The sequence below is a fragment of the Terrapene carolina genome, unplaced genomic scaffold, assembly GCF_002925995.2.
Source record: "Terrapene carolina triunguis isolate 2854851 unplaced genomic scaffold, T_m_triunguis-2.0 Scaffold120, whole genome shotgun sequence".
NCBI lineage: Eukaryota > Metazoa > Chordata > Testudines > Emydidae > Terrapene > Terrapene triunguis.
Genome location: NW_020664471.1, coordinates 8,843,674 through 8,867,638, shown reverse-complemented (window position 1 = coordinate 8,867,638; position 23,965 = coordinate 8,843,674). Strand labels below are relative to the sequence as shown.

The 23,965-nt window shown below is 39.3% G+C and overlaps 1 protein-coding gene across 1 annotated transcript in view; it reads left to right on the top strand.

Annotated features, from left to right (window-relative positions):
• Positions 1–23,965, top strand: part of SRBD1 (S1 RNA binding domain 1) — a 235,303-nt gene that overhangs the window by 63,560 nt on the left and 147,778 nt on the right. Inside the window, exons 12-16 of the mRNA XM_024210689.3 lie at positions 147–250; positions 7,500–7,607; positions 14,727–14,884; positions 19,032–19,122; positions 20,242–20,349. Of these exons, the coding sequence (XP_024066457.2) occupies positions 147–250; positions 7,500–7,607; positions 14,727–14,884; positions 19,032–19,122; positions 20,242–20,349 (569 nt within the window). The remainder of the gene's footprint in view (positions 1–146; positions 251–7,499; positions 7,608–14,726; positions 14,885–19,031; positions 19,123–20,241; positions 20,350–23,965) is intronic.

Here is a 23,965-nt window from a genome sequence, read left to right as displayed (position 1 = left end):
CAATACTTTGTGAACTGTTTTACTATATAAGCAGCATGACTTGCTCCAGAATGTCAAGCAAATGTGTATACAAATGTTGACTTGATAAGTTTATCTTTTGGGTATTTTGTGTGTCATCTGTCTTTGCCATTTATGTTTGCACTCAGATTCTGGCCATTAACCGAGGGGAAAATCTGAAGATCCTGACAGTGAAGGTCAACGTTCCTGACGGGGTGAAGAATGAATTCTGTAGGTGGTGTGTCAATGAAAGGTCTGTGTGTGTGTGTATATATATATATGTATATATATATTCTTACTGAAATCATATTTTTCTATAAACAGCTACATACTAAAATGCACCTCACATGTCTTGTTATATTAAGAAAATAATTTAAACAAATGTTTAACTTATTAGATGAGTTTAAATTTGTGAACAGCTAGATCTCATTCTGTATTACCACCTACTGCAGGTTTATTATTATTTTGAGGAGGAGGAGGAGGATGTTTTTGGATGTATCTTGAGAATTCTGGCAGCATTCTTTAAGCACCTCAAATTCTAAAATATTTGAAGGTTTACTTTGTAATGCATTTTGAAATTTTTACAGTATGCCCTTTGTACAGGGACATGTGGTAGAAGAACATTTAGGATAAAATAGTAGTATATTTTGAAGCTCTGAAACATCTGGCACCAGCCACTATCAAAAGACACTATATAGGTTTAGATGGACCATTGGTCTGACCTACTATGGCTTTTGTTATGTTACATTCATTTGTATTGATTATACTGTCTAAAATAGTCTATCTTCATTCATTAAACACCTTGTGCCAAAAATATGAAAGAACATTGTTATTTCTAATGAAAAGTACTCTTTTTAAAATAAAGAAAGTGCGACTACTTCCAAGGCACTGTATAATTTGATACACCTCTACCTCGATATAACGCTGTCCTCGGGAGCCAAAAAATCTTACCGTGTTATAGGTGAAACCGCATTATATTGAACTTGCTTTGATCCGCCGGAGTGCGCAGCCCCCCCCCCTGGAGCACTGCTTTACCGCGTTATATCCGAATTCGTGTTATATCGGGTCGCGTTATATCGAGGTAGAGGTGTACTTTGGAATGCATTCTGTATACTTTCAGGAATGTCATTTATTGATATTATTTCTTAAATATTATTTTTAATTACCCAAAAACATAATTATATGATCTGTTTCCCCATAATTCCCATCACAGATGTCCTGACAACTGACAGTGTGCTGTTTATGTAGGCTAGTGGTTAAAGTAGATTATTGGGAGTCTGGACTCTGGTTCTATTTCCATTTCTTACTGAGTCTCTGTATGATTTCAGGCATGTTACTTTCTTAAGATAACTTGTCGTTGTGAGGCTTGTTTAACGTTTGCCAAATGCTCTGAGAATCTGTGGTGAAAGATGCGCTCTAAGTCCTAGTTATAGTAATATTTTCTCCAGTGCTTCGCTGTCCCTTCCCTTCCCAGCTTCCTTCCCTTCAGTGTCAACTGGAGCCCAGCCATCTGCTTTGCAAAATAATATTCTCCTGACCTTATTTGTTTATCTTGCTTGCATACACAAAATATCTGGGCTGGGCTTTTCCAAGGATCCAAAGGGTGTTAGGCACCCAATTCCCATTGTGAAGGATCCTTGGAAATCCTGATCTTGATGTGTAAAATTTAGTTAATGTGATATAGTGCACAGACAGGAAGAAAGACCTTGCTAATGGCTGAATACATGAATAGGATGACATACTATGATATGAAATTTAAATTATACACCACAGAAAGTGTATGAGTGATTAAAAGTGGTTTGCTCTGGTAGTATAGTGTTTCTTAATGGTAAGGTCCTTGGGCTTTTCAGAGCTGTCATGATTCTTGATCACAGTTAAAAATCCATTTTAGTTCTTATATACACTACAGACTAAACTGTTTCCCAGTGTAGTATTGTCTACAGCAGAGGTCCCCAAACTGTGGGGCATGCTCCAGGCCAGCCCCCACATGGGGTGGGGAGAGAGCGCCACCCAGATCCGCTCCTGGCCCCTGCTCCAGCTGCCGGCCTTGCGCCCAGGGATCCGCTGCCGGCCCTGAGTCCTGGGTCCCGGCTGCCAGCCTCAGCTGTGCCCCCGCTCTCAGCTGTGGCTCCAGCCTTGGCCCCCTTAGCCCTGTCTGCATCCTCCCCACCCAGAGCTGCATCACTGCTCCCGGAGAGCAGGCGGTAGACAGGTAAGGGAGAGTGCGAGGTAAAAAGTTTGGGGATCACTGGTCTATAGTGTAGGAAGGAAATATCTGTAACAGTCTTAAAAAGCTGCATCTACAATAGAATTCAGCAACAGCATGAGTCACTGTCAGTGGAACAGTTTGTGCTGCTACAGGAATGACAGTTTAAAATGTAAATGTAGATGTTTTTGTCAGTCTTCCAGTGCTAAGAGGAATAATGACCTCAGAAATTGAACGTTCGACTCAAGAGTCAATATATGATCTTCCTTAGGTTTTTCTAATTAAGGGCCAAATTATTTTCTCTCAAACAAAAAAATTCCATAGGAGATAATTCCAGTAGATCTTGATGCATGAAAATCTATGCTAGATTCTACACTTTCCCACTGGATCTACAAGTGTACATCTGATCACCAGAAGAGTTTCCTAATGTTACTGAACATGGATTCTGCTCCACCCTAGGCCAGCCATCTTCAGTCTTGAGCTGGTCGTGTTACTCTGATGATGTTGGCACCACAAATTCTAAATTTGACAGGTTGATCTTAGCTCCTCATTCATCTCATATACAAATGGAATACCATGTAGCTTACTGCATTAGACCCAGACCTGGGTCTTTTTGGACTGCTCTGAGGTAGGGATTCCAGTGTATGCAGTGCACCAAGTCTACTTTTGTGATTTGCAGCCCAGTCAGTATTCTCTGTGCTACCTCTCTTCATCCCATATAATTGATTTGTGAATATTGGAGGCAGTCCTCTTTGATGACACTGTTACCAAAGATTTTTTCCCCTATTATCAGTTGTTTCATCTGCGGTCACTGAAATTCATCAGCAATTCACATAAGGATATCTCTCATTTCTTACCCAGTGCTTTAAATACTGTATATCTTTGGGGACAGATTTTAGATGCTGTTTAACTTTTTGTCACCTTGCTAACATATACAAAGGAGACTGTCATATAATGTACAGTAGAACCTTAATTTTATGAACATCAGTCTTATGGTATGCCCACATCTTGAATACTGTGTACAGATGTGGTCTCCTCCTCTCAAAAAAGATACAGGCCTGTCGCATCTTACGCGCATTTAACATGCGCGATTTCAGCTTTACGCGGTTGGCAAAAACAAAACAAAAAACAAAAAAAAGAGAAAAATAACAATTTTAATACTGTACCTGTAGTGCGGGCGATTCTGCCCGCCATTGAACTCAATGTAATTTTGACTATACGTGGTTTTCGCTTTACACGCTAACCGCGGAACGGAACCCCCGCGTAAGATGAGACAGACCTGTATACTGGCATTAGAAAAGGTTCAGAGAAGGGCAAGTGGAGATGGATGGCAGGAGAGAGAGATCACCTGATCCTTACCTGTTAGGTTCACTCCCTCTGGGGCACCTGGCATTGGCCACTGTTGGTAGACAGGATACTGGGCTGGATGGACCTTTGGTCTGACCCAGTATGGCCGTTCTTATGTTATGTTCTTATGAGTGACCAGTTATATGAACCATTTTTTCTACAGAACACAAATGAAAAAGAAATCACATAACAAAAGTGAAAGTAATGAAAAACAAGTTGACATCTTATCCCATTCTGATGCCTTCAGGGCACTAGAAATTGCTTTGCAGTGGTTTGAAGGACAAGAAGAGAACAATGCAGCGCACCATACTGCAATTTATGCATCATATCTACTGTGATGTTGAGATGTTGATTTTACAAACTCCTCAGTCCCCAATCATTGTAATAGGGGTTCTACTGTAGTGTTATTCTGAGGTGGGTCCCTGCAAATCCCAAAGCTTTTTTTCTTATTCTTGTGCCTCCTAGGATTTGAAGAAAGATGTCAGTGCCCTATATCCACAATTTCCTACCTATTCACTTGCTTCTCATACTGTAGTATCTTCCAATTACTTCTCATACTGTAGTATCTTCCAATTACTTCTCATACTGTAGTGCCTTCCAATTACTTATGGAGAGAACATCCGAACACTCATCTGAGATTGGGAAGTGATGAAATTTTACCGAAGGGGAGCCTATATGCCTAAGGTTGCACAAGAAGCTGGTGGCAAAACTAAGACTAGAATCCAAATATCCAGAGAGCGGAAAGTGACCTCTCCACAAGACAATGCTATCTCCTACCTGTTAAATTAGTAGTTAATACACTAATCTTTAATTTGTTCTCCTGAGGAAGTCTTTAGAGATAACATGCCATTGAGGGGAAAAGGGGAATTGGAGGGTGATAGGCCTCTTTGAAGAGTCTATAACGACTGATGTGGTATAAATCAGAAGGGCTGGAGACCGGAAACTGAAGATTATGTTGAAACTCACTGGGATGAGCACCCACCGCTAGAACTGCCATTGTGATTGGGCCAAATTCTAGAAAATGGCTGGTTAGGTTGTCCAGAACTGCCTCCTGCAGTACCCCCGACTCTGTATCTAACCCCATCTTATGCAGCTGGACCATACTGATCACTGAGGAGGAGGACGGATTTGCACTGAAGTGTGATTACATTTTCAGAAGTTACTCTGTAAAAATAGAATCACTTGGCTTGAGGGGAGGGTGGATTTTATTTTTTCCCCTCCTCTCAGGATGAAATTCTCAAATCCCACATAAGGCCAGAGTTATCATGCTTTAAATAGCTGTTCTTGTGGGTGACTTCCACCGTCCATGTATAATTAGCTAAATTCTCAGGAAAACAGATGATAGTGCTGCCTTTTTGACTTGGGGTCTAGAAAACCAGCTGTGTTCTTTTTGGATCAGTCATCATCACTGGTAATGAAGATTCCTCAGTTGAACTTCAACAATTCTGTTGATGATGAGTGTGCCCAAATAGAACCCAGCTCACTCTCCCATAGCTGTTATTTGCTATGCAGGCCCAACAGGACTGCAGATATGTTTACCTTATTCCCTAGGGTAAGCAGATGCACTCAGAGAGAAGACCTGTTGAGTAAGAAGATGCTATTTTCATAACAACTTTCCTGACCATTGCCACACTTAAAGTATTTTAGAAATTAATGAATTCTTCATTAAATATTCCAGAAAAAAACACTTTGCTGAGTAGAGATTATTTAGGTTCAGATTATCTTTCAAGAGCTATCTAGAGGTACTTTATCTCCATTTCAGTGTTAAACTTTGCTTCCCTCTCTCCCCCCACAAGTAATGGAATATGTGTGTGGGCTAAAAAACATGCTATTTATTCACAGGCTGTTTATTGAATACGTCTTCTGGATGTTTTTAGTTTCATGACGAATTGTAGAATATGGTTCTGTAGTATTTATAGGACTTCTCACTGAATATCACAAAATCACTTATTAGTCATACGTAGGTGGCATGCAGTCAAAAATATCTGCTGTGATGAGCTATTTGTGGATAAGAGATCTACTAATCAGCCTTAACAAGAGAGAGAGGGAACCTGATCTCTGCTGTCCAAATGCATTACTATCTCCATCAGTATAGTCAGTTTTACCACCTGTACAAATTTCTGGTAATAGAATTGGGTAGCAATGAGAGCAAAGGAAACCCTGCTCTTGTTTTATGTGTATACCAGAAAATCCTCTCTACAACAAAGTATAATAAAATTGTTGCCAAAAATTGTTAATGTTAAGGTCATATGCCTAAGCACTCAAAAGTAATGAAATGGTAAAACAAGGTCCTCGTGTAATCTTTAACTCCCCTTGTATGTATGCATCAAGGTATGGTGTTTAATTAGATGATCACATACTACTACTCAAATATAAATACATAAGAAGAGAATCCATTTCAGGAGATAATTCCTTAAACAATTGAAAATTTGTCTGGGCTGTTTCAGAGAATCTTGGATCTTTCTAAATTAGCTTTACATGTAAGTGCAGTACAGACAAGATTAATACTCTATATCTTTTAAAAATTAGCATAATTTTCACCTGCGCACACGGCTGGACAGATTTTCAAATGGCCACAACTCTTTCATGTTGTTAAAAACAGCTTTCTGAAATGTACCCAAATGTTTCCAGATAGAGAGAGAGAGAACAATAAATCCTGCCATGTCCCTCTTACCTGCTCAGTGGACAACTTTAATTCTCTTGTATCTGGTAGATGATCGCATGGGTTCTTGCTATTCAGAAAATAGCTTGGTGAGAACCAAAACCTTGGATCTGATCACACCTGAATTTTGGGGAAGCTTGAAATTCAGATCTGACTTCTGTGGCTTGGGTTGATGTCTTGTAGCAAATCTTAGCAGAGCCTTGTCTATCCACACAGTTGCACCAGAGTAGAAAAGGTACAAGATGAGCATGGCGTACAAAATTCTGTGAGATTATTTTTGAATGAGATTTTGCTAGTCTCTGGAATTTGGTGTATAATTTAAGCATATCATTAACAGAACAAAAAGAAAATGCATGTAATGGTACGTTTGCTTTTTTGCTGTTCCAAAACAAATAGACTGTTTTCACTCATAGAGATGTTAAGAAGATGTTTTAACTCAATTTTGTATTTGTTTTTCCTTAGCTGTCTGTAGTTCAGCACTTCAACTTTTATATGACCTTCATTGCCTTCCTTAACTAGCTGCCCTCTATTCACGTCCATAACTCAATAGTGGCCTCCGCAGGAAATGCTTTGTCACATTTGAGGCAGTGGGGAATTGTAAATGAGGTGCATATAATGGAAATGTAAAACTGATTTATTCATACATTTGGGATGAAGTTTGACGGGTTCTTTTTTCTTTTCAGTCCAAGTGGGAGGGAAGTTTTAATTTATTTTTGTAGTATTTTCTTTAAAATGAAGACAGTCGGAAATATCAGTTCCCTAAAAGTCCATAGTCCCCTCACCTTTTCTGACAGTAAAAGCCTGTGCCAAGTTACTGTGCCTTCTTCAATTCACTATTGAAGATATAACTTTACAGCAGCATTGGTGCAGTAATACTGGCATTTATAGAACATTATGCTGAAGCAATACATATTAAAGAATTGTTTTGGTCTTTATTTTTTCTCTCTCTAACTATGGAAGCTTCTTCTTTCTTATCTCGAGGGGATCTTCCATACTGAGGGTAGGACAAGAAATAATCAGCTTAGTTTGCAGCAAGGAATTTTAGGAGCAACTTTCTAACGATAAGGATAGTTAGTCACTGGAACAGAGAGGTTTTTGAATCCCTGTTATTGAAGGTTTTTAAGAACAGATTAGACAAACACCTGTCAGGGATGGTCTAGGTATCCTTGTTCTGCCTCAGCGCAGGGAGGCTGCACTAAATGACCTCTTGAAGCCCATTCCAGCTCTACATTTATGATTCGGTGTGGTGGAAGTGTTTAATGCTGCCCTTTTTGTTTTTTTGTACAGGTGGAGACCAAAACGCTATGCAAAACCAGAGTTAATGAAGTTATTGCATAATTCGGTGGAAGATTCGTATAAACGTCTTATTTATCCTCTCCTCTGTAGAGAATTCAGGTAAACACTGCACTGTTTGTTTTCACAAAACCTGTTACCATGTAGGATTTAGTGTGTATCATTCAGCCAAGTAAAAATTAATAATGTTCAGTGTAGCCTGAAATAATCCAAAAGAGATGAATTATCAGTCTCAATTCTCAAGATTCAGTTTTCAACCGCATTCAGGTTAGTGTAGGTAAACAAGTGGTCTATGCAGAAAGAGAAAATTTTTGACTTGCATTATATTGTTTATATTACTAAGACACACTTTATTGTGATGTGCACTATCAGACATTTTTAATAATCTGTAATCCTAATTTTTTTTAAATTGACATTTTATAGGCATTTTATTCCTATTAATTTTAATTGGAGAAAAAGTATTTAAAATGGTCAATAACTCAACTTCATGAGGAAAGAAAGAACCCTATTTCATATGTTGGCTGTACTTTTCATAATATTTTTACCTAACAAGTACAGTTTAGAGTTTACATTACAATATTATAAACACATCATTATCATCATCTTAACAATAAACCTTTGTCTCTGAAATTGTCCTAGACATCTGTTGTTTCCGTTACACAATTGCCATTGCAATAATGCTGTCACTGACATTGTTCTGACTCCATTTCTCTTACCTGTCTGAAAGAAACTGACAAAGTAATTGCTCTTGCTGGAAGTGGCCCTTATATTTGTCATCTCCACTACATGATAAATATAGTAGTCATAACGTTGTTTTGATACTGTACTATGGGTATTGTGATGGCTCTGGAAAATAGTCTTATTTTCAGTGACACTGTAATAGCTGTGTCATGAGATGAAGTGTCACATGCAAGATATATAATACTGTTTAAATAAACAGGAAATTTAAAATTCAAAACTTGGTAGCATTTGAATCTATTTTGCCATTGATGGGTGGGAGTTAACTACATAAGTAGACTCTAGTATGACTGACTTAAGTCCCCGAAGTAGATCACTTCATAGTTAGGCTGCCATGTTGGGCTTAAATTGCATCATTCCTTGCTACAGAATCTAATGTGTGACTGGAGCCTTCTCTGGCCTTGGATTTTACCCATTGGTGCAGCCCCTGGTGCAGATGGGGAAAGCCAGGGTTTGCACTGCTACAGCTCCCCCTTGCTTGGAATCAGGATAAGCTGCAGTGGTGCAAATCATATCATATCTTGCCTTCCCCCGTGTACACTATGGGGTTGTGTCGCTGCATCATCTGTGGCTGGCCACCTATAACTGTAATCAGGACACATGCTCGAGCCCTGAATCCCCTCCTGTACTCCAAACCCCTCATCCCCGGCCCCACCCCAGAGCCTGCACCCCCAGCTGGAGCTCTCACCCCCCCACACACCCCAGCCCCCTACCCCTGATAGGAGCCCCCTCCCACACTCTGAACCCCTCAGCCCCATCCTCCAGCCCGGAACCCCCTCTTGAACCCCAAACCTCTCATCCCCGGCCCTACCTCAGAGCCCGCACCTCCAGCTGGAGCCCTCACCCCCACCCGCACCCCAACCACTGCCCCAGCCCGGTGAAAATGAGTGAGTGAGTAAGGGTGGGAGAGAACGAGCAACGGAGGGAGGGGGGATGGAGTGAGCGGGGGTGGGGCTTAGGGGCAGGGGCGGGGCTTCGGGGCAGGGGATGGACAAGGCAAGGGTAACTGGTTTTCTGCAATCAGAAAGTTGGCAACCCTACCCAATGTAGACAAGGCCTGAGAGTTGGGATTTCTGGGGTCTGTTCCCCACTTTGACACTGATTCACTCTGTGACCTTGGGTGAATCATTTAACTTCTGTGTTTGTTTCCTCATCTGTAAAATGGGATTAATTGTACTCAAAGGGTTTCTTATGAGGCTTGGTTATATAGGGGCAAGTTGTAGTCCGAGATGCCCACTTGACTCTCCTTATAGTGAATGGACGGCACGTGAAAGCGTATCTGAAGGTTAAATTTGGCATTTAAAGGTTTGTAAAGCGATACATGTAAAGCTTTAAAAGTGGACTAGTGAATTTGCTTGGTAACTGCAAGCTGGTATGACAGAATTTCACATATCCTATGATCGAGAGCTGAGGTGGGGAAAGGATTGAGGTATTCCCCTGAAAGCATAATTGGCTACATTCACTTGTCTGTCTCTCCCTCCCTAAACTCCCTAGACCACTTCTGGCTTCTGAGAGAGCGGGAAACTATGTCCCTTTTCCCTCCTAGATATGTGAGGGCTTTTCCTTTAGCTTATCTCCCACTCTTCTTTGCAGGTGTAGGCAGGGGTGAGGTTGAGATGACACTAGATCCAGTTGTCAAGATCCAGCTGCATTTAAACTTTCATCTGAGCTGACCATGTTTTGTGGTGGGTTATAAGTCAACCAGGCTTATAGAAGGTGTCATGGTCCATTCCTCTTCTCCACTTTCCCCTGATCCTCCTTCAAATTTAACTTCAAGTTAAGGTTGCTAGAGTAAATATAATCCTTATACAAAATACATGACAAAAATATTGGTTAGTTGTGGTAAGTGTCATAAATACTCTATAACTCTTACAGTTAATACATTACTAGGGCCCTACCAATTCACATGCAAAATGCATCCCGGACTGTGAAATCTCGTCTCCTCTCTGTGGTATCTGGTCTTTTGTGTGCTTTTACCCAATACTATACAGTTTTCACAGGAGAGACCAGCGTTTCTCAAATTAGAGGTCCTGACCCAAAAGGGAGTTGCAGGGGGGTCATGGTATTGCCACCCTTACTTCTGTGCTGCTGCTGGCAGGGCACTGCCTTCAGAGCTGGGTGTGTGGCCAACAGCCGCCGCTTCTGCGCTGCCACCTTCAGAGCTGGGCGACCAGAGAGTGGGGGCTGCTAACTGAGGGCCCAGCTCTGCAGGCAGCAGTGCAGAAGTAAAGGTGGCAATACCATGCCATGCCATCCTTACTTCTGCACTGCTGCTGGTGGCAGCTCTGCCTTCAGAGCTGAACTCTGGGGTCTGCAGCCGCCGCTCTCCAGCTGCCCAGCTCTAAAGGCAGCACCGCCGCCAGCAGCAGTGCAGAAGTAAGGGTAGCAGTACTGCAACCCCCTCCGCCCCCCCCACAATAACCTTGTTACCACCCCTCCCACACACAACTCCTTTTTGGGTCAGGGCCCCTACAATTACAATACTGTGACATTTCAGATTTAAATAGCTGAAATCATGAAATTTACTATTTTAAAAATCCTATGGCTGTGAAATTGACCAAAATGGACCGTGAATTTGGTAGGGCCCTATACATTAGGTTAAGAATAATATTGCTGTGAAAATCCACTTTGAGTTGCAAAAACAGCCATAACACACACACTCCAGATAAACATACAGGAATATACTTCTTTCACCAAACCAGCACCTTCAATGAAATCTTCATCAACAATTTATAACGTGAAGTTTGCTGCAACAGTGGGTTAGTGCAATTTTTTGTTTTGCTTTTTTAAAATAAAACATAAACTCTGGATCAGGTTAAGTCTGAGTTTAGGTCATAAGTGAAATACTTTGTTCCTGAGTGGATGTTTGTCCATATCTTACTGTTTGGGAAAATTTGGCATAATTGGCCGTTTCCAATTAGGAAAGGCCTGGAACTGGAATAATATGGGATGAGTGCTGAAACTGAACTCCTATGGAGAAGAATGTACGGCACCTGCCAATAGTATTCCTGGCTCAAGACAGTGAGCAATCAGTTTCTCACTTTTGTGACCACTTAACTGCTCTCCTTTTTTATCCTCTCTTCTTCTCACTACAAGTTTTTCTTTGGAGTCTTGCACAGGGCTGCTAAAGTATTTTAAAACCTCCTTTTAGTGTTAACCTCTCCAACTTTTTTTTTATTAATAAGCGTTGGAGCAGAACGTTTTGAAGAGTGTATTGAGACTTTTACTCCTAGTGATGAGGAGGAGAGAACTTGCCAGCAAGACAATTACCTTATTTATTGTTTCATTTCCTGTCTTCTACTTTCCTTCCTGTCAGATACTATGATTGCTCAGACCTGGTATAATAATGTCCAGTAATACTTTTGGCTCTTCAGAATACATTTTATTTTGTTGCAGTCCTGCATGGAATAATTTCATAGGGATTCAACACAAGTGATGAGATGAAGAAATATTTTTTTAAATGTATAATTCTTTCCTAATTTTCCATACTCTCTCAAAAAACATTGGAGTTCTTTCCCTCACTGTTCTTCATAGACATTTTTTCCCCTATACATCTCATTTCACACCTGAAGTTCCCACAGAAAATATTGCTTGTGCTTTGCATATGAAAGCTGGAGTTGGAAATGGAGTCCAAACTTTAGAACCGTTATCTTCCAGCTGTGACTCCAGATGTCAGTAGGCCAAGATTAGGATAATTGCCCTTATTAAATACTTCTCTTGGCAATCTGATGACTGAATGCAATTTTGAGTTTCAAATGCAGAAGAAAATTAAAGGAATCGCCATATTCTTTATATTTGTTGTTACTATAATCATCCTAGTAAATTTGAAATGATATGTTAAATCATTTGATAAATTATTTTATTTTTCATAAAATGGCAAATGAGAATATTTATTTTCAAAATAATCAATGTTCTTATGTTTAAGAGGGATCCCCTCCTCCCCCAAACCTTATTAATAAGAATTACCAGAAATTAGAACAATACAAAGCTAGGCATTTTATCATTTTTGACGCAGACAGTGGTGCCCTGAGAACATAAAGGGAAAATAAATGTCAGGCTACCTGGGACAGTTTCATAAAGGATTAAATGACTATCCAAAATTTAAAATTGAGGGCCAGCACTTGGGGTGGTGGGTCATATCACTGATACACATGTTGAATGAGAAGCAGGTAGAGAGAAAAAGAAAGATCTATATTTGAAATTAAAAATACAGGATATTAAGTAATAGAAAGGACATACGTTATAGTCTTCACACACCTGGCACTTTCAGTACCATTTCCTGTTACTATAAAAGTTTCTTAAATCCAAGCCAACTTTAAACATGTTTCCATAAAGTGTACAAAACTAATAACATGTGGCTAGGGGTAAATCCAGTTCCTGCACAGGTCCCCGTTGTATTAGAACTGGTAGATTGAGCTGCATGTGGGGAGTGGATGTCCTGTGCGTGATATAGAAACCACTTTTGGGGGATAGAGGAAAGCCAGGGCCAGAGGATCTTCCTTTGTGCAGATTCTCCAGTCTTCACGTCCACACACCATGGCAGAGGCAGCGACTGCTTCTGCTGTTGTGTTCAGTGGTGGCTGCTACAGCGCAGCCATTCTGCTACCTGGGGGTGATTCCTTCTTCTACTCAATGGAGACCAGAGCACAGTCTGCTATTGGTCTACCTTTGAAATATTAGGGCAGCCTAGGGAATGCATGTAAATTTTGTGTACTTTTCATAATCTCCCTTTAGATAATATCTATGCTAATTTTGTGTTCTTCATTCAGAAACAATTCCAGAGGGGGTTTCTTTCTTTTGCATGAAGGATGCCTTTCCATAGAAATGCTTTGAAAACAATGTGTGAAGGGAAACGTGGTGGTTATGTCTTTGAGTGTTGAAGTCTTTGAGTGTTGAAGGGACGTCACCAACTTGTAATCTAGTCTGTTTATCAAAAATTGGAGTTAAAAGTAGTTTCACATTCTACATATGTCCACGAGTCCGGGTGCCAGTAGTTGTGGTTTTAGTCATATTTTCCTATCCTTTAAAAATGTCTTTTCTCCTCATAGTTGCTCTGTGTAAAGACGTTCACAAACTGGGAACAGACTGGCTCTTTGGGAAACAATGGATCTGACTATGCATAAAATACTATCAAATGCACAAAATTAATTGATGTGTAAATGAGAATGTTTATATATTTGCATAGAGAATTAATTGTATAGAAAAAATATAAAGAATTATTTCCCCTAGTTTTTCATTTATGATAATCTTAGGTTTTGTTTCAGTGGTACATTAATGTGCAGAAAAGGGTTCCTTTTTGACTGACCAAAAAGACACACATTCCTGGGGGGAAAAGTGTGGGTAGTTTTAAAGTTATATGCAGGCTTACAGTGTTAGTTACTATCTGACTCATCATGACTTCCTTAATTATCCTAATAACTGATCACATTATACAGATGGTGCATGGATGTGTGCATATGCAAAGAGAGAGGAAACCGCTGAATACTAAAGATTCTTTTTGTTTAATAAACTTTTTTATTCCTTAATAAGTGTAAACAACTAAGACATTTTGTTGTTATCAGACATTCTCTTCTTGGCTGCTGTTGACATACAAGGCACATACTTTGCATACTTACACCTAGCAAAAATACACATTTGTCTCAGATAAACAAGGATATTTTTAATAAATGGTGCTAAAGTTACAGAACTCATTCCTTGGTCTTCAGTGGCATATTTACTTTTCCTGTCAAAGATCATGGAAGAGGGAAAAAAAATAGAGACCGTTTTGTATCTATGAATTTCTGCTTTGCCTACATCCACACAAACAAATGTGGAAACACATCAACTACACTGTTATTATTTTGCATCTGAAATTGTTTATCAAGTCACCAGTTTCAAATACAGTTGTGAAATACTGTAACTCATGAACCAGACGGGCTATCTAGTGAATTATAGTAATTTAGCAATTACAAATAGAAACGACTTATCAGGCTATCTAGTCCATTTCAGTCTTAGTGGCTTAAACCAATTCTGCTTGGTAGTAATTTTCTAAGTAACTAGGAAATTATCCCAGTCTCTGCAGGTTTATATTAGAAGCTGAATTCAGCGTAGGTGTTTCTCAAGGCCGGTCTGATGAGAATCAGAATACCATTCCCCTGCAAGTAGAAACCCAGCTTTGAGTAGAGACTGCTGTCTGTTCAAAAATGTAATAGTGGATGTGTGAAAATAAGGCAGAAAGGAGTCTGTGCAGACTTTACACAACTTATGGGTAACTGTAACTGCAAGCCAGTTACTGATGCTACTTTCTTAGGACTACAACCAATTTTTCATATACTATTCCTGTTAAAGTAAATGTACCAAAAACTCGAGATCCATAGTGCGTAGTGGACTGTAACAAAGAAATAATCAGAAATGGTTCAAAAAGCATGTACTTTGAACCAACTAAAAAATGTGTCTGAAAACTAACTGGAAAAAAAACCCTCTTTTTGCTTTCTATCCTCTAAGATCAAAGTTAACGTCTGATGCAGAGAAAGAATCTATAATGATGTTTGGAAGAAATCTTCGACAGTTGCTTCTGACGAGCCCTGTGAGAGGACGTATTTTGATGGGAGTTGATCCTGGGTACAAACATGGCTGCAAGCTGGCAATCATTTCGCCAACCAGTAAGCTTAAATTCCAAATTTTTCCATCAGCTTTTAAAACACTGTTTAACTTTTGAAATTTACTGAATTACAGTAAAAGCAAGTTGTTATACAGTATACTTATGGAGGGTATCTATTTTCTGTTATGATTTAGTCTTTCATGTTTGCATGTAACTTACCCTGCAAATTCCTTTAGTAGCATGGGATTAAATGTTACGGGCCTGAGTCTCCACTCCCTTGTCTAGTCATTTTCACCTGTGCAAAGTGGGAATTAACAGTTTTGCACTCTCATCACACAGTTGTGAATAATTAAAACACAGTAGTTAGGAATCAGACCCTTAATGTATTACAGCTTAAAATGGAATCAGCATTTGAATACTTGCTTCATAATTTTTTCCCCACACAAATAACCTGTTTACACACTTGGAAATTGACTTCTTCTCTGCTTGTTTTTCTTCAATATTGCATATTTTAAAGTAAACTGGCACTTACAGAAGGTGCAGGACCCAGCAGCTCTGGAAATCTGAAGTTCTCTGGTGAACAGGTGGAGCTTTTAGGCAGCTGCAGGGCAAATCTCCCTAATGTGGCTTAATTAGGTCTGGAGGTTTACCCCTGTAAGGGTGTGAAAAGGTTTGTCACTTTCTCCTCTCATCCTGTCCTTGCCTTCTTTGCTGAGACTTCAAAAAAGAGCTATCAGGTGTGATGGCATGTGTTTTGTCATGTAGGTACTTCTCCACCTCTCTAGTTAATAAAAGTTGTTCATAGTGTTTTTCTTACATTTGCTAACTACCCAGTCAGTTCCTAATGATTCTGGCCTTGTTTACAGAGTTCCTTATGGTTTGAAGCAGAGTGTCTATAATAAATTTAGTTTGATTCATATGAAGTCATTGGTCTAAAATGCCTAAGTTCCATTTTCAAAAGTCACTGAGGAACCTAAAGCCATGTCTATACATGCAGCACATCTGGTAAAGACGCTCTATGCTGACAGGAGAGAGCTCTTCTGTTGGCATAAAAAAGCCACCTCTGTGATCAGCATAAGCTATGTCAGCGGGAGAAGCTCTCCCGCCGACATAGTGCTGTGAACACGAGCACTTATGCTGGTGTAATTTATGTCAGTCACGGGGGTGGAATATTCACACCCCTAAGGGACAAACGTTTTGCCGACATAGGCTGTAGTGTAGACATAGAAGCCTAAATCCTATTGACTTTCAGTGAGTCTTAGGCTAAGTCACTTACACATAATAAAATTTTACCCATTGTCCTATTGTCTTGTAATGTTTGTGTTTCTCTGTTGAAGGACAGAAAAACATTTCCATATAAAGTCTATCCTTTTATGGTTTATTTAGCCGCCTTTTCCCTACCCCTTCCGCACTGGTTACGTATTCAGCAGCTGAAATATATTAAAAATGGTGAGAGCCAGGGCCTTTCCTATCTTTGACCACAGCAAATCTGTATCTCTCCTCAACATGTCAAACTGACACTTTACAATATGTATCTTTCTTTAAAAAAACCCACAAAACCCCAAAATAAGCAAACAAAATAAACAAAACTTCTGCATTCTGTAACTCCTTAATGGCCATAATGTGTGCATCTGGAAACTGTACAAGTATTTTGTCAATTCTTCAGTGAAATAAAACATTGAGCCACACCACCTGTGGTTTGGATAAAATGTAAAGTACGCTGCTTTTTATGATAATCAAACAGGCTGTTAAGAGAAACCTCGTAAAACTTGTGGATGTTTATGCATTTTACAGTCTTTGTTTAAAAAAAAAAACAATTATGGATCACAGGAAATAGGCCTTTTTTGCAAGCTAGTGACACTTGATTTAAAAACATGTATGCTATTCTTCACAGACATAATTTTCTCTTTTGTTTTCAGCATAGATTTTTGTGAAAATGGAAATTACACTTTCCAATTTTTTTTTTGCTAGACTGTTGTTTTGGGGAAGTAGTAATGGCTTTGGTGTTGAATTAACCCCATATTGCCAAAATACAAGGCTCAAATAATGTATAATTTTTTATAATGCCTTCAGATTTATTTTCTTCATATTGTTTTATATCTCAATGAGTTTGCTTATTAGTTGTCTGATTTTTAAGAGTTACAGACTTACGTTTCCTCGATTTTCTGTATAAAGTTTCCTGACGGCCTTCCAAAGTACCCAATCCAGCATTCTCTCTAATTTAATCTCTTTCACAGCACATAGTACAGGGAATAGACTCTCACACACTGTATATTCAAATAAGGCTGCTGTATTTAAGTACAATGAAGTATAACTAACTTAAAAAAAGGCATGCTTAATTGGGGTGGCCATTTTATATTCGTATCTCTTAGAGAACTTACTATTTAGCTTGGTAGTGAATAGTAGTGACTCCTTAACTGGGACAGCATTTGCTTAAATTCTGCCTAAAGGGGGGACACGTTTGACCAGTGCAAAGCTAGTTGTATTGCTTAACTAGGTGTTAAAAAGTCTTTAAATCCTCATTTTGGGCTAGTAGTTGCCAAATGAAAATGAAAAGATGCAGAAAACTTGGTTATAACATAAAACCAAAACATTATGGATACTTTTCATTTTTTTAAAAATGGGGACAGTCAATTGCAGAAATAAGAATATGTTTGTATCTTTTAAGTGCTTTACAAATATTTACTGTTCTCATAAGACTTTTGTGAAATAAGTAAATAAGTGTTCTTAGCAAGGCTTGGTAAAAATGAAAGGAGCCCAGATCCACCAAAATGTTAGCCTGAACAATTACCGATGGATTTATCCTCCCAGCACCCTTGTGATGTGGGAAAGTATTAATCTTATTTTACAGAGGGGAGCCGAGGCACTTGTCACTAAGTGACTTGCTTATGGTCACAGAAGAAATCTGTGGCCAAACCTGGAATCGAACTCATGTCTCATGAGTCCTAGTCCAGTGCCCTCAACAATAACTAGCCTTCCACCCCTACATCTCTCAGCACAGAGCAGATGGGGGCCAGTGAGATAGAGGAATTCAGGAACTCTGATGTCTGTTGCTGAGCTGGGAGGAGTAAATCATTGTGATCAGTGTTCTATTAGTTCTTCCTAATCTAGGTGAGAGAAGCAGAATTCAAAGAATTAACAGTGTCTGGACTTGTTTATTTGGAGGGGTAACATGCTCTACGGGGATGTGATTTCTAGGGCACGCTGATGTGCTGCACATGAATTGGTCTGTGTAGACCCTGCTGGTGTGCACTAAAGGTTTCCTAGTGTGCTTTAACTTAGTTCTGTTTAAAACAGCACTACGATGAAGCACATGAACAGGGTCTAAATGGACCAGTTAGTATGCTTTAGAAATCCAACCTACATAGAGCACGTTACCTCACTGTCTAAACAAAACCTCAGTCTCTGGATATGTGCTGTAGTAGACACTCTGAATTCTTCAGTGGAAACTGATGCCCATGGCAGCAATGTGGAGCCTGTATTCACAAATGCAAGGGTATGTTGTTAATCTGTCCATTAATATTATCCCCTCCCCACTTTGCAGGGAGGCATAGTGACTTGCCAAAAGTTTCTGTTAGAGCTGGAATTAGAATTTAGGCATTCTGTCTTCTAAGGCTAGGTCCACGCTGCGGGGGGAGTGGGGGGATCGATTTAAGATACGCAAATTCAGCTAATCGACCGCCGTGGCTCCCCCGTCGACAGCGCTTACTCCTGATGAGGTGGGAGTACGCGCGTCGATTCGGGGATCGATTTATCCGTCTAGATGATTCGCAATAAATCGATCCCCGAGAGATCGATTTCTACCCACCGATCCGGGCGGGTAGTGTAGACTAGCCCTAGGTCTGTACTCAGACCACTAGATCACACCTCTCTCTAAGCAGATCTTTAAAATGTACAGATTACAGCAATAAACCCTTCCTGCCCCATGGAACCATTTTTTCTAATCACAAAATATTTGCTGAATACAAACAGTGATGCTGATTGGTGCTGGTGGTGTGTTATGTGGGCATGTTTACTAGGAGCTAGGCAATCTATCAACTCATTTCATTCTGGCAGTGAACCCAGTTGTACACAATATATAAGAAAATGGTGGATAATTATTGAAATGTTTTTCTTGTGAATCAGCCCTTCACCTAGGTAGTTCATCAGGAAATACCATTTGGAATTTTCTGTTTCTAACTGAATGGTTTTGCCTTTCCTCATTCTAGGTCAGATACTCCATACTGATGTTGTCTACTTGCATTCTGGACAAGGATTCCGTGAAGCTGAAAAGATAAGGAGACTTCTTCTGCATTACAAGTATGATGATGAAGCTTTCATTAAAATATAAATAGGATAAATATCTACATTGTATCAAAATTGGATATACAAGCACGATGCCCAGAGATTTAATGGAATTTCTGCTTTCATGGCTGACGGCTGAATGTTGCTCAATTTATGTTCATGTTTTAAAATATTGTATGTATTAGATGCTTATGAAATCAAGCAGTGAATATAGTTAGTTTACAAATTAGATGCTGTGGAAATGTATTTGCAAAGGTGTGCCAATTCATCTTATTCCTACTGTGCAGCACCCATGCTAGTCTATTTTAGGAGCTTTTATGAACAGCTATTGCTACTTGTATTAAATTTTGGAATAGTTTTGGGTGGTGGGACGTTGTTCACTAGGGATTAGGAGTTTGATGTTAAACACTCGTGTACCTGTTGATAGCCTGGGATTATTGGTAGCTCTGGCCCTTACTGTACTATTTTTGAGATGGTTCCATCCAGTGTTATTCCATTGAGTGAGCTTCCAAAATGAGTTTTTCTTTATTTTAGCTTCTGTTCAATTCAATAGAAGCCATTTTGCACGGGGAAGGATTTTCCTGTCTGTGCAATAAAATGATTTAACATGAAGACAGCCAAGGAGAGTCATGAATGATGTATTACAGCCCTTGAGTTTCCTGTAGTTAGGATTGCTGTTCACTTCTATAAGGGATATGTGAAAATTATCACTCTCGCCACTCACAACATCACAATGCACTCAGACCTTCAGAGAGTCAGTTCCTTCCCCCATACATGCCTCAAGCCCTTGAAAAGTCTTACTACTAGAGCCACTTAAAGGTTGCTTTGCTGTTGTACATGCAGCTAAGGGGATGGAATTCTCCATTGCAGGATACTAGCTACTTTGTAGCTACTGCAGCAAGACACACTTTTGTAATATGCCACAGTGTGTGTGTTGTGCAGCTTAACTCTTGGCTAATCAGCCTGGTTCATGCTGAGGTGCTGATGTCTACAGGGTTCTAAGATCTTCCTATGTGTGGAAGATGGCGACATGTTCTTGTTGAGTACAGCCTTTACCTATTACATAAAATGAAATTACTACACATCCCTAACTATGCAGGAAAACTGAATGTTTATCCTTTATCTCCTTTAAAGCTGCAGCACTGTTGTGATAGGCAATGGGACTGCCTGCAGGGAGACAGAAGCTTACTTTGCTGACTTAATTATGAAAAAGTACTTTGCACCACTGGATGTTGTATATTGGTAAGATTGCTTCCTTTGCTTGACATTTTGTTTTCCTCTTCAGCACATTTCAAGTTCAGTAGGTGCTTTTAAATGTGGTTTTTTTAAGGTACACCAGTACCTCGATATAACGCGACCCAATATAACACAAATTCGGATATAATGCGGTAAAGCAGCGCTCCGGGGGGGGCGGGGCTGCGCACTCCGGTAGATCAAAGCAAGTTTGATATAACGCGGTTTCACCTATAACGTGGTAAGATTTTTTGTCTCCCGAGGACAGCGTTATATCGAGGTAGAGGTGTAGTTCCTCTGCAGTCCTCTCCGTCTTTTACTGTTATCGTATCAGGCTTGGCCCACCCTTCTGGCCTTAGAGAAGTGGTCTTGGCTCCCTTTGGAGTATGTAAACACCCACTCATGGGGAGAAGTTCACTAGAGCATCATTCAATGCATTCCCTCTTCTTGGGGATAAGTGTGCTGCCTCCATAGCAGTCTCCAAGTCTTGCCAGCCCAAGGAACTCAGCCCTCAGCTGAGGACCTGCGTCCCATATCCTCTGTGTTTCCCTACAGCAACTGTAGGTTGCTGATTGCTTGGCTGGGCCACTGGAATGCAAATTTAAATACTGGTATCATCTGTCTGTGCTATGGAAAGCTTGCTGATCCTTTGGGTATTAAGTTGCCTGGAAAAAATCCTTTGTTAATGCACAGCAAGAGTAATGAAGGATTCATCTTGCCAAAAACTCAGTTTTTGACCATTAGATTTCAGAATTCAACAGAACTGTTTGAAAAGCCTCTGTTTGGGTTTTGATGTGAATGCTAAGTCTGTCTGCTGCCTGACCAGAGGACAGAGCCTCTTGGTTTCCCTCCAAGAAATAATGGAAATATACTCACTATCTCAAATGAATTTTTTAAATCTTGGAGTAAGCATTTGCATTGAAAGTAAAAAGCAACCATTTTTGTTCCTCCATCAAAATGTTAAGATAGATAGTAAAAAGTAGTTCTAAGTTTTCCAAAAAGGGATTGCTTTTCTCTCTTTGGACTTTTGTCATCTTCTGTGTGTTTAATGTTTTTTTGTCAAATCCATAGATTGAAAAGAGATCTGACAGAAATTTTCAATAAATGCATTTTTCCTAGGAAATTATGTTGTCATGTAACTCCATTTGTTCTTTGTTTTCCAGACTGGTATAAATTTGTGATGAGAACCAATAATTAATCTGATTTTATTTCAAAAGGCACTCTAGGGGTCCTCTTTAAATTTTTTAATGTTTGTTTTCAAATCAGAAGCTCATACAAGACTGCAGAAGCTTTTTATTGACTCTAGCCCCAAAGCAGGGGCTTTGTGTAGTTCGGTTAACATGGAAGACAATTATAATATGTTTGGAAAAAAGTCATATTGTAAAATTTTATTGTCATTTATTTAGATAAAATTTGAAAGCCAGTTATGGAAATATAAGTGCTTTATTCTTTGTTGGAAGAAGCAATTGTAACTTGTTTGAATTGTAATTTGTCATGTTTTTTTTCAGTTTTTTGTGCTACAGTATGTAAATATCTGTTTGTTAAAGTTCGTGCAGCAAGATTTATTTTTTTATTTTATGACAGGTTTTGTGGACGGTTTTCTTATAATGCTTTGCTTTTTTTTCTTTTCTTTGTGTTTTGTTACAATTATTTTGTCAGTAGAATAGGAATGTAGAAGGAACTTCCAAAATATTTCACCCTGTCAGTTTCTTGGGCTGAACTTTGTGGAGCTACTGTAATGGAATATTTTAAAAATAAAAATATTAGGAACTGGTAAAATGCATGTGGAAATAGGAATTGTGAGAACATTTTTCAATCCAAAGTATCAAGTAGGCAGATTTCTCTAATAACTGTATATGGAGACAGATTTTTCTCAAGTTTCAAGAATTAGATTACTCATTAAATCATATTATATCTTTTTTTTGACAAAACTAGTTGTAAAACTTCTAGTGAAATATAAACTTTTAGAGTGTCAATATAAGAGATAGCTGAAATAAAAAGTTAGCATAATTAAAATACTATTTAGTATCACTGTCACTATTAATTTATGTTGTACTAGTATTTGCAGGTCCTAATTGGGATTTAGGGCTCCATTGTACTAGGTGCACACTTAAGGAAAAGATGGTCTCTGCATTGGTGAGCTTGATAGGGAACCAGATGGCACCAATGATCATGTTAAAAGGAATAACAGATGGAATAATTTTAATTGCAGTAAACATATTCAGAATATTGGATGCTATTAGCCACATAGCTGTCACTATTTAAATATTTCCAAATAAGCTGATCCTGGGGTCTTAGTGGCTGCCCCCCACTTCTGACCTCCTTGACTATCTGTCTTTTTATGGAGGTTGGACTTTCATCTTGCTCTTCGGTCTGGCTGCCGTTTCTCCCTGCTCAGGGGTGTGTGTGTGCACGCACAGGAAGCCTGCTGCTCACTCTTGAAAGCAGTTGTTAGGAGCAGGAATTAGTTTTTTTTCTTTACTAGATAGTTCAGCCGGCGGCCTGGGACTGAGGACGGCTAACACCCAGGACAGAATTTAAAAACCTGAGCAGTCCTGGCCAAATGGGGCAGTTGGCTACTATAGTTGACTATTTGAGCAATTACCCAGGCCATTGATGTACTCCTTGAGGCACATTGTGAAGCATGAGTCAGAAGAATGAGTACTGTCAGTAACCTGAATACTGTAATGTTTTGATGGTCCAAGAATGAACACTCCTTTGTGTCTTATTACATTTCCAGAAAAGCTTCATTAATTTAGAGTAGGGCTGTCAAGCGATTAAAGAAAGTAATTGCGCGATTAATCGCAATAATAGAATACCATTTATTTAAATATTTTGGTATATTTTCTACATTTTCAAATATATTGATTTCAGATACCAGTTTTTGATTTCAATTACAACACAGAACACAAATTGTACAGTGCTCACTTTATATTTATTTTTTATTACAAATATTTGTGCTATAAAAAACAAAAAATAGTATTTTTCAATTCACCTCGTACAAGTACTGTAGTGCAATCTCTTTATCATGAAAGTTGAACTTACAAATGTAGAATTATGTACAAAAAAACCTGCATTCAAAAATAAAACAGTGTAAAACTTTAGCACCTACAAGTCCACTCAGTCCTACTTCTTGTTCAGGCAGTCACTCAGACAAACAAGTTTGTTTACATTTGCGGGAGATAATGCTGCCCGCTTCTTGTTTACAATGTCACCTGAAAGTGAGAACAGGTGTTCTCATGGCACTGTAGTAGTCGGCGTCACAAGATATTTACATGCCAGATGCGTTAAAGATTCATATGTCTCTTCATGTTTCAACCACCATTCGAAAGGACATGCATCCATGCTAATGAGGGTTTCTGCTCGATAATGATCCAAAGTAGTGCAGACCGATGCATGTTCACTTTCATCATCTGAGTCAGATGCCACCAGCAGAAGGTTGATTTTCTTTTTTGGTGGTTCGGGTTCAGTAGTTTCTGCATCGGAGTGCCTCTCTTTTAAGACTTCTGAAAGCAAGCGCCACACCTCATCCCTCTCAGATTTTGGAAGGCACTTCAGATTCTTAAACCTTGGGTCGAGTGCTGTAGCTAGTTTTAGAAATCTCACATTGGTACCTTCTTTGCAT